This window comes from Loa loa (assembly GCF_000183805.2).
Source record: "Loa loa unplaced genomic scaffold supercont3.118, whole genome shotgun sequence".
NCBI lineage: Eukaryota > Metazoa > Nematoda > Chromadorea > Rhabditida > Onchocercidae > Loa > Loa loa.
The window spans coordinates 113,393-125,065 of NW_018108298.1; the positions used below are offsets into that span (position 1 = coordinate 113,393).

The following is an 11,673-nucleotide window of genomic DNA, read 5'->3' on the forward strand; positions in this document are numbered from 1 at the left end:
CTACCTCTACCATACTGGATAATTTACCTCTACCATACTGGATAACCTACCTCTACCATACTGGATAATCTACCTCTACCATACTGGATAACCTACCTCTACCATACTGGATAATCTACCTCTACCATACTGGATAACCTACCTCTACCATACTGGATAACCTACCTCTACTATCGTTTCACTTCCATTGATTTCAGTTTTTTTGCACGGATTTTCTTTCCTATAGCAAAAGGGACAACAAACATTGGGTTTGTAAAACATATGCGATATATCACATTCTTTGAGTGGACAAACGAATCTGAAAGCGTGAAAAAGTAGGGTAACGTGAAATACGTTAGGGAAAGTAATATTAACGTGAAATACGTTAGGGAAAGTAATATTTGAATGGTGATAAAAAATCTCGGAAAGCACTGAATATGACTGAAGGTGTTCGATTGAAAGAAATTCAGATAAAATAGGACCTTCTACAGACAATGCCACCTGGTTGACAAGAGCAACGTGAGCATGGATCTATACGGAATGTATCGTGCACTATATAACGCCATCCACGAAAGAAGCAATGCGAACCATTTGATACTGTTAGATTTGAGCTTTCCGAAATAACACTATGACTTTTGCATTCCGGACAACATCTGAAAACTACAATAACTGATATGATTATCTATATCTATAGATGAGATAAATGAACTGTGAATAACGCATCGTGATAATCCACTGATAGCATATTATCAGCTAAAATTATTTAATTTACCATACGATTGCGAAGCAAAATTTTGATAAATAAATGTGGTAAATTTCTGAAATACCTCTTCGGATGTTTCGTATGTTGAGATATTGGACAATTCAGTACTGGACAAGTAAAACGATAACAATGGTACCATTGATTTAATACCAGATCACATCGAACACATTGATCCTGGACTTTTATTGGCGTTAAGCATAATCCACAACAAAATCCAGCCAATAAACGTCCATTTGAGCAATTTGTTAGACATTGGATCCGCCAACTTGTTATAACACCAGCCTAACCATATTTATCATTTATTTTTTACTTGAAAAAATTCTAATGCAAAAAAAAAAAAGAGTGATCATGCTAATATAAATGATGTGAAATGATGATTAGTAGAAGATAATAGCAATAGTAATTAATGACAATTAGTTGGAAATTATCATTATTATTATCATCAACAGTGACAATTAATTATAAAAAAAAAAATAAAATGAAAAAGCGAAGGGAATGAAGGAGACATCATTTTATAATAAAGGATTAAATCAATTTCTTGGAATATAAATTTCAATTAATACTTAAATTTCAATGAAAAAGAAAAAAGAATAACTTTGCATGAGATTTGCGTGCATATATCTTGCGCACTTGTCCAAATTTGATTATTGTTTCGTTTGATACCCATATGAATACAATCCAAACATTTCATACAGCAAGTGTTATTATTACGATCCCATACTGTAGGACAATTCTTCAGTGATTCACATTTCTCTAATACACATGTTATGACACTATTCTGAAAACAGTTGAAATTATCCGAATGATAGATACTCTATAATGACCTGAATGAAGGACTTGAATAGAGCTCTGTAATTAATAACGACCTAGTAAATAATACTCTATAATAGTAACTTACAATGATTTGAATGATAGCATAATAAAGACTTCAGTAAAATCTATCAAGACCTAGATGGTGTTCAAATAATGACGTCGGTAGTAGTTTGTAAAGACTTAAATTCATAAAGCACTGATCAAATTTGATAACTGTTTGAAATTTTTTGAAAAAGAATCATCTTAATATAGTATAATCAACAAAATTATTGAGACTGCCCAATCTGATCAATAAAACAGCGAATTTCCCGGTGATGATATCAGGCATTACCGATTATTCATTTCCGGAAAGTAGCTTATTATATTAGCTACACTATATTAATATATTATATATTAGCTATATACTTACTATATTAGCTATATTATTATTTTATTTCAATCTAGACACTAATTAAATGGGTCGATAATTTATATCAGTTTTAGCATTACTATCAACAATATATTGTATAGCATCAGTATATTGTATTAGTATCAGTCTTTTTTTTTTTTTTTTTCGAATGAGTATATTTTAGCAATTTTTTTTTGTCATTCACTTGGAGTGACCGGAAGTAGTCGGATACTATAATATCAAATATTTTTAAGCTAGATTTCTTAAGAGATATGGTGACATGGAGAATGGTAAATAAACAAATTGACAGCTTAAATTACTAGTTAAAATTGATTCAAATTAAAATAATGAGTAACACCAACCATACATATGCAATGATAGCAAGGTGACGTGACCAAACCACGTGTTACATCTGCCAGGTTAATTTTTGCACCTTCATTTGTACATGGTATTCCTGAAATTCAAATTTTCAAATAATATAAAACATACAACTGCTAAAAATCCTTTGTAAAAGTAGTAAATGATATAAGATGAAGTGATAATAGTATCAATTATAATCATTGTGCAATAAAAGAAAGAATTCTGTGTAAATAGAATAGTTTTTTTTTTAAAAAAATCCAATAACTTAAATTCTTTATTTTAAATTTTATCCAAACACATCGAATTCTTTTTTTTATCTTTGTCAGTTCTTATAGCAAATTCAACTTGTGGCCTTTTTCATAATTTATAAAAATTAAAAAATGAAAGAAGAACAAACCTTGACCAATAAGTTGACTATATACCTGTATTAATTGAAGTGTTAATGAGAAAATAATAATGGGAATAGTAATACAATATATACTTTTACAAATCATACACGAATGGAAATTGATGTCTAAGCGGTGAATGGTAAATTATTAATGACATTAACTATGCCCATTTGTTGACCAATTTCCACTTTATTCTCGCAATCAGATTAGTAGTATGATAACATTTCTTCCCCCCTTTTTTTTCTCCCTTATCATCAATGATAACGCACTGCAAGATCTGACGAAAGCTATTCCACCAAAGATAAGCTCACCAAAAATGCTATCCTTTTCCGCTTTGCAAATCCAAACTTTCCTTTTTTTTTATTAGGCCTAATAAATACACCTTACATTAATAGGCAGTACTTTTTTTGTCAATTTATTAATGATGGAGTGATCAGCATACACTTTTCGAGATATTTCTCGATGATAAATAATATTGCTCTCAATTTATTAGGTTTATAATGTCTTGTACTCAACAATGGTTCAACTTTTTGACTTGTAAAATGATTCTTCTTTTTTTGAGACTTTAGAACTTTTAATTTAAGTATTCTTGAAAGTGTTCGATAAAAGGGAATATTTATTATCAAAAATGGTGATAATGAATATAGAATTGACATAAACTACATAACATTGTCTTGAAGAATTACAAGAGAAAAGTAAATAGTATTATCAAAGATATTATTTAAAACAAATAAGAATTAATACTTTGTGAAATGTATAAATTCAAATTTTGAAGCTTTTTTAATTCGCAAAAATATGCAAATTGAATGCCGTCAACAGGGAATGCCGAAATGTTTATCAATTGCATATAATTGCTTGTCATCGAATGAACAATCGCTAATGATTAAACTCATCAAAAGACAATAAACCGGAAATTAATGGATCAACAATTGGCTCGGATTGTTGTGGTTCATCGTCTTCTTCCTCTCTGCTATCCTCATGTATGTAAGCCATCGTACCACAGTTACCTTCACAAACACTTTGCATTAAATATCGCAGATCGTTTGATGATAATTCAGTGTTTAAATCAATCGGTTTGAACGTTGATATTGCCCATTTGATACGCTCCCAAACTGACTGAAAATTAATTTTAAAAAAAACCAATGTAACAAATGTAAAAACCAAATATTACCCAGTTCGTATATTTGTAATTTTCATTAAAGCTAGTGACAGCACTGATTATCAATAAAGCTGCTAGCAAGCAATCTCTCTTATCAATTTCAAATAAAGATAAGAATAAGACTAAATAATAACACATTATTTGCTCTCAATTTCTCGCAAATAAACATAAAATACTGCAATAAACATAAAGTACTGTATTACTTGTCCAGAATTATTGACAATAGTACCATCCAGAGGCAACGGATTCCCTTTGAGTGAAGTAATCAAATGCATCAGGTTAAGCGCCGCTGATAGCGATAAATTAGCAGAACGTAACGTTTCATTTAGCTGCTCCAGGCGATCCACATAACATAATATCTGTAACTTGGATTCCACAATTAGGAAGAATAAATAGTTTGAAATAATAAGAAATGCTTTAAGAAATCACGGAAAAAAAGAATTCCTGTTAATAATGTAATCGAAATAATCGGTCTCACCTAGTAACATAATCTCTCTCCATTTCTTTTCCTTAAAAGCGAAAACAAATGGAAAAAATAAACAAAATGCTGAAGAATAGAAACCTTGAAGAAAAATCGAAAATTAAAAAGAGTAAATAGAAGCTAACAATCCGCTAAATTTCAAAAATAACTAGGAAACCTGTTGATATGCATAATTCAACAGAGTATTCATATGATCCACTTCTGTTGGTCGTTCTCCTTTTAGTTTTGTTAATATAGTTGCTTGAACATGACGTAAAAGAATGCAGAACCGTTCCAGTTCTTTTTCTTCCTCTGTTTTTCTCTTTTCATACTATAAAAAGAAAGAAAGAAAGATAATGAAAAACTAGAACGAAAAAAAAGCATTGAAAAACTGATCTGCTGAAAAAATTATACTATACAAAATGAAAGTAATGTTGTCATCGAATTCTTTAAATTTCAAAGCAGTTTCGATAGGATACCACAACTCTTTCATGGTAGCTATGACAGAAATGATAAAAGTTCATTAAATTCCCAACCATCTGGAATGTTAAGATAATCCAATTCTCTATGACAACTTTGAATTTAGTTCATAATTTTGAGAAATTTTGAAATCACTCACCTCTACATATACATTTATTTCGTGAAGAATTTGATCTAATGGAAGTGTGCAGTTTATTTTTGCTTCCGGTTGTTTCGCCTGTATTCTTGTGATTAATTCATCGGCAAATAAATAAATGAAATCCAGGCTTTCAGCTTGAATTCGATATCGCTCTAAAAGTGACAAGCAAAGACTCGATGCATAAAAATTTCCTGGAAACATATGAAAATGGATTCAGGACAAGAGAATATCGAGACAAGAGAAAGTTGAAATTTACTCACTGTACTTCTGGGATGCATAGATTGAAATAACCGTCTCTGATAAATAAGGTTGAAAGCCAATTGCTGTACTAGTTTCGGCTTCAAATTCTGAAAGTATCATAAATCATGGTAACTTTTCAAGAAATTATCCAAAAAAGAAAAACTTCGGCATTATTTGCTCGCTTCCAATATAACTTAATGGTTTAATCGATAAGAAGATATCACTATACTGAATTATGGTGAACGGTAATATTTAAGTACTGAATGGATTTTTGGGGCAGTATTTAAATGAATGGGACGGTAGAATAAATTTTAAGAAAAACAAAAGTTATCAATAAACTTAGTCAGAGGACAAATTCAAAGAAAATTATTTTACATTTTGAGCTTCTCTACCAAAAAGTCCCATTATGCCATCCTGTTGTCAAATATTAGTCAATAAATCAAGGTATAAGATTTAAAATATGATTTAAAATTCAAAAGGTAATTATGGTTCAAATTTGCATTCAACACTTCTAAATAATTTGAATGTCTAGAGGAATTGACAATTATTTATTTAATTATTCCATCAAAAATTTATGAAAACGGAAAAAAGAAAATACTAATAATTGAAATAAATACCAGGAAATAGCTGCGTTAAATCAAGAGCAGCTAGCGATGATTCAATGGTTACTTTGTATTGTGCATTCCGTTGAGTGTTCACCGTATGACACATTAAATTTAAGGGCATTTTTAGTTCCTTACCGGTCACATCACCTTAAAGGAAAGTTCAAAAACTATGAAATTTGAACAAATGTATGGTCCTGATCATAGATCATTAAATGGTAAAGAGATAGCATGCATTTATTAGTAGTCATATTATATGAATGCAATATATGAAATTATTCGTGAAAAAAACTGAAAAAAAATGTCGAAATTTGAAAATTTCAAAACCGAACAACTAATTAAAAAATAATGTCAAAGTAATTGTTCCATGCTTTATCTCTCCTTTTTCTCTTTATCATCCATTAATTCCATAAAAAAATTTTTCTTATCATTATTGATGAAAGGGAAAAAAAGGGAAAAGTGAAATTAATAAGGTAGTGAAGTTATTTTTATTTGAATAAAGTGTTGTGTTATTTTTTAATTTTGACTTAGAGTATTCCATATGCTTTTGAGAAAATACCTAAAGTTGTGGTATTGAACTTTTAGTAAATGGTTTAGGTTGCGACAAAATACTAAAAATTATGTTAATCATTGCTCAAATTAAAAACAAACCAAACTGCGAGGAGAATGCATAAAGTTTACATCGTAAATCATAAACAGGTTGAGATAACACATACACGCCAGTTGACATTTTTTGTGAGCTATCTATAATCCATTTTTCTCATGAAAGAAAATACTACTATTTTCTTTTTGTTTTTTTTTAAAAAATCGAACAAAGTTACTCAAAATTCAAATAAAATAGAATTTACCAATAAGAGAAATATCTTGCTAACCGTGAAAAAAAAAAAACTGAAGTAAATTGAATTTGGAATACTTTAAGGTTTAATGATTTTTTAAATGTAACTAGCCTGATCCACTATGTAAACTTGATGGAATCATTGGAATGACTTAATTATAATTAAGTTCATTTATATGATTAGACAAACCAATAGCAGGAAATGATGCGTATTTGTGTTCAATATGAAATGCTGCTGAGCATATCAGTTTGAGGTCAAGTAAACGTATTTCACTCAATAATTCAATATTTAGCGTTAAGGATGGAATTTCCACTGATGATTTTTCCGCCCTCTAAAGAGTAGCAAAAATATGAATTATTACAATCCATAATTATTTGGATGAAAAGTAAATTCGCTTATAGATTTTACTTAAAATTTAATTTTCTGCTTCTTCCACTTCTATTTCTAAATTTTTTCATTATAGAAAAGTATCTTCTCTTTAACTATCACTCTATAGCTTCATATTTCGGAAAATACTCTATAATGATCTGAAATGTGATAGGAGGCTTAATATCACAAATTACAACACTCATCATCAAGCCACTATTAGTTTCTGGCTTAAAACGGAAATGATGAAACGAACAGGAGACAATCGTACCGATTTGAAATCAAAGCCATCGTATGAGTAATTCAATGATAACGAATTTTCCGATGGAACACCTACAAAAGATGAAAATTTCCTCCTGTTAACTGGAATGTTTTCCTGAATACTGGTTCCAACTTCAGAAAAAAACAAAGAAATACATAAATTTCGAAAAAGAAACAATTCTTATCTTAGCAATACCAGGTACAAAAGAAAAATTAAATGGTAAAAATATATCAATCGATGATTGAAAATATCTTCCTCTCCCCGCTTCTTGGAAAAATTCTTATATCGAAATGACGAGATTTTATATTTATAAAAAATATATTCTCCGCATGGTCTAAAAGATGATGTTATTTGCAAAGAGAAAATTGGGAAATATTAACAGAAAAAAATCTTTAGGAAAATAAAACACCTTCAACCGATTCGAGCGGTTTTTTGCGTATCAAACCTTCGAGCTCAAGAAATTCTTTATAGCGTAGTTGGAAATCAATGAAACGTGTTTGTGGTGCGGGAAGACGGAATAACGACGGTTCAGTACCCAAATAACTAACAGATATTCGCGAATTTGACAAAATCACCAGCATTGAACGATATACTGAGCTTAAATAATACAACAACAACAACAAATTGTATGTGTGAAAAAAAAAATGAAAGGAAAAAAGAGTTTCTTCAAAAACTAAAAAAAATTTCCAACTATCATCCTATTGCTTTCTATTACCGCTAATGAAATTATGTGTAAAATGGTACTAACCTAAATGAACATAAACGAACTTGGATAGTATCATGTAGAAGTTGTGCTGCCCAGACTAAAATCGTATCTTTGAAGAAAAGTAACATACGTGTAGCTGTTGCAATACATAATTTCACATATGCGTCATGTGCTACAAAATAAGTTTACAAGCATGAAATATCATTTGATTGAATATTTAATTACTGAAAGTGTCAATTAAAGATTTAATGATAAGAAGGGTGAATTACAGCTTAAATAAGCAGTTAAATAAATTAAATAAATTAATGTAACGATCAAAATAAATAGAAAATATTGATAATTAAAAATTTTGGAGAAAAGTAAATAGCAAATTAATTAAACTCATAATGAAAAACTCATAATCTCACAAAAAAGAAGAAAAAAGCTCATAAAACTTATAATCGTAATGATTGCGTGACCAGCAATTAAAATTTAAAACTAACTGGAATCGTAAACAAGAAGTGAAGTGGCAACACATTGTAAACGATATGTAAATCTTATGTTGCCACCATGAGTTAAGCAAAACAATGTTCGCTTGCAGAGGATTAAAATGGAGGGTTGCACAAGTGTTGTATTAATCACTTCTAAATCTAACGGATAATCGCCAAGGTTGAACGTCCAATTGGCCTAAAAATATTTCTGAGAATGAATAATAGAAGAGATATGAGAAAATCGATTAATCTAACGAATATTAACAAAGTTATAAATACTATTGTCGATGATATCACCAATGAAAACAAAAGAACAGTAATCCGGTTTGTTGAAAACCGGATATCGTTGTGTTTTATATGTATTCATCGTTTTACATTTGCGTTAACAAAGCGCGCTATAGCAATGTGCGCTCTACAAAGACGTTAATTCTTATAATCTTAAAATAGTATTAAGGCTTTCTCATTTGAGGAAGTAGAGAAATTAGATTTATTGATATTGTAATCGTTGAGTTCGGTGCTGTATTAACCAACTTATTAGAATAGAGGTTTGATTGCCCAAATTTGAAATCTATTATTCAAATGTAAGAAGCAAAGGGAACTTAAAAAATCGACAAGAAGAAACAGAACCAAGAAAACAGAATTTACCCTCTTAATATTTGTCACGACCACAAAAAAAATCATCGACAACTATAATTGTAGCAACCAATTATGAATTACTATATATTTGATAGAATTGAATCCTTAAAAAGAAATAAAGTAAAGAGAAGACATACAGCAATTTTTTTCCCACTTTTTCCACTTGATGCTGTAGCAAGAACTGAATATCTGTATGAAATTAAGATGGCGGAAGATGATGCTGTAATGATGGAATCGGAATGAGATGTATAGATGATTGGACCTGGATGTAGAGCGGCCACTAAATTAACTGGACGATGAAAAAGTTGATGTTCCGCTTCGAAAACCATCAACGAACATGTCATGTCTTGGACACATATTTGTGCCGCAGTTGCTCGACCAAATGTACCGATGCACATATTGTATGCCGCTGCGGTGATAGTATGCTCATAAATGGTATTCAGTTGATAAACTTCTCCATCTGCATAAGTATGGAAAGTTTTAAAGTGAGCATTATCGATTACGAATATAAGTGTTAGATTTGAAATACCTGAAATAAGACGATAAATTATCAGTTTTTGTGGCGATAATACGGCGATCAAATTTTGTTCCAAACCGGAAATGAAGTTCCCAATAGCAATGTCCAATATAGCAACAGATAAATCTTCCTCTAGCAAGCAGCTCAATAACTGCTGCTTCGTTTCGCTTGTTCGACCCGGATCGACGATCCATATTCGACCCGTTATACTACCCACCACTATTTGGTCTACAAAGCTAGCCGGATAGATTATAAAAATTGATTCTGTTGTGATTCATGGAGTGATAAGTTCAAAGATTAAATCATTTTCAAGACAAATAAAGTTCAAAGAAGAGGAGCATGGAAAGAAACATCAGTTTAACATATAATAGATTTTTCTGAGCAAATAAGCTACACCAATATGTTTTATCAAAATCAGTAGTTTTACTTATTCTAAAATCATCGCGTTGTGACTTTTAAACACAATGAGTTCGACCTTTAGACTTCTCGTATTTCATTAAATTTAAAAAAAGAAAAAGAAAAAACTTGATTAAATGTTTGGGTTAATTTATCTTCTCATCCTCACTTAACGAATGTTTGAGCTAATTTCGCAGCATAATAGATGAAATTTCATTCATTCATCTATCTTTCCCTACTCTTCTCAACGTGAAAGTTCCCAAAATAAATCTCGAACCTCGTTTCTCGATCAATTCACCAACTGCGCAAACATTACCATCAATCACTTCAAGTGCAAGCCATTCATGGACATGAAATACCGACATGCTAACTATTTACTCTTGGGATTCATTTCGATGCGATTACACGAATCGATAGGTATGAGGGCAGAATTTATTTCATTCAAGTTCTAATTACCATAGCAACATACACCAATCATTACCTATTTATGGTAGCAAAAAGTAATCATAGGGAATAAATTAGCATCACTTCTTATGACACAATTAACACTATAATGTACTATTAACGGTAAAGATTAAAATTTGTTTGAAATATATTTAATCAAATTGTTCTTTTTTTTTCATTTCACTATGCAACACTTCACGTGTTGCGAAAATTTAAAAAAAACTATGGGAATCACATGCCAAATTTCTCTAAAAATTTAGAAACCTCAGAATCAGTATCTTGCAGATTTTAAATAGTTTGAAATCACATAATCCTCAAATGTGTAAATTCAATAAATCGAGCATTTCCAAGTCGTATACCAAATGTATTATTAGTCAGACACTTTCAAACTATACTAAATCATTTCAGAACTTACCATGAACTATTGTGCAATAGCGGCAGAGATATGTGTAGGAAAATGTTACGAATGCAATGCAATGTTGAAGAACTTACGATCAAATTGATAGTTTAGATTATTTCTTAAGTGATAATAGTCATGAAGCACAAGAAACAGAAAATCATTAGAACCCAGAAAACAACCGATGGTTATTAAAGAATCAAAAACCCCTCTTTAAACTGTACGATAAAATAACTCACTCACGTACAGAGATTGCTAAATTACCAAATGAAAGCATTAGTCTGATCTCTCATTCTTATCCCCTGGAATAAGGTTGACAATCTCAAAAAACAGTACTAAAAACTGTTCGTGATAATTTCACCCGCTGCTAGCAAATCTTGAAAAAGATCTAGAAGGAGGGATCATCATTAAAACTACAGCAGTGGAACAAAACAATACATGAAAACAAAAGGATACAAAAAAAAAAAATAAACAAAGAACAAAAAATATCTTTGCACTGACATCACATAAAGAATTTACGGAAAAAGAAGATACAGGATATAGGAACAATAGTGACGAATAAGAAATCTGAGCAGTAGAAAAACTTGGGACTCGAAATTAAATTCAAGACCACTCTTTCACGAGACGGAACAGTGATAATTCACCCAGTTAGAATTTCTTAAAGCTCCAAATTCTTTGCATTTCAATCCCATTGCCGGTAATAAATACAACTCTTCCACACCCCGCTGATATGTTATGCATACACAGAAAAGATAACTAGACAGATAAATGAGGAAAAATAAGTTAATGAAACAGAAAAATGAAAACCGAAATAAACAAACTTACAAAAAGAAAACCTTAACAAAAGAATAGAACAATAACTAATATACGT

At 30.5% G+C, this 11,673-nt stretch overlaps 2 protein-coding genes across 2 annotated transcripts in view; both read right to left on the reverse strand.

Annotated features, from left to right (window-relative positions):
- Nucleotides 1-2,862, reverse strand: part of LOAG_17717 (bmper protein) — a gene marked incomplete at both ends in the record, with an annotated part of 5,395 nt that extends 2,533 nt beyond the window's left edge. Inside the window, 7 exons of the mRNA XM_020450380.1 lie at nt 166-298; nt 462-632; nt 807-1,024; nt 1,338-1,520; nt 2,306-2,397; nt 2,701-2,725; nt 2,854-2,862. Of these exons, the coding sequence (XP_020305952.1) occupies nt 166-298; nt 462-632; nt 807-1,024; nt 1,338-1,520; nt 2,306-2,397; nt 2,701-2,725; nt 2,854-2,862 (831 nt within the window). The remainder of the gene's footprint in view (nt 1-165; nt 299-461; nt 633-806; nt 1,025-1,337; nt 1,521-2,305; nt 2,398-2,700; nt 2,726-2,853) is intronic.
- A 604-nt stretch (nt 2,863-3,466) lies between these two features.
- Nucleotides 3,467-10,364, reverse strand: LOAG_08855 (hypothetical protein). The gene is made up of 15 exons (XM_020447815.1): nt 10,239-10,364; nt 9,578-9,793; nt 9,186-9,508; nt 8,425-8,608; nt 7,985-8,114; nt 7,646-7,833; nt 7,246-7,307; nt 6,798-6,939; nt 6,424-6,516; nt 5,788-5,922; nt 5,191-5,277; nt 4,931-5,082; nt 4,490-4,642; nt 4,055-4,210; nt 3,467-3,808 (listed from the first exon to the last, which is right to left on the reverse strand). Exons 1-15 carry the CDS (start codon nt 10,324-10,326, stop codon nt 3,569-3,571), a joined length of 2,349 nt encoding a protein of 782 aa, XP_020301992.1. The 5' UTR covers nt 10,327-10,364; the 3' UTR covers nt 3,467-3,568.
- Between the last annotated feature and the right edge of the window lie 1,309 nt (nt 10,365-11,673).

Bases quoted from the DNA above. Each gene is read 5' to 3' on its own strand.
- LOAG_08855 (XM_020447815.1), bottom strand. From the start codon at position 10,326: ATGTCGGTATTTCATGTCCATGAATGGCTTGCACTTGAAGTGATTGAT. The intron at 6,940-7,245 runs GTACGATTGTCT...GCTACTCTTTAG, and splicing joins ATGGCTTTGATTTCAAATCG to AGGGCGGAAAAATCATCAGT. The intron at 5,083-5,190 runs GTGAGTAAATTT...TGTCACTTTTAG, and splicing joins CTATGCATCCCAGAAGTACA to AGCGATATCGAATTCAAGCT.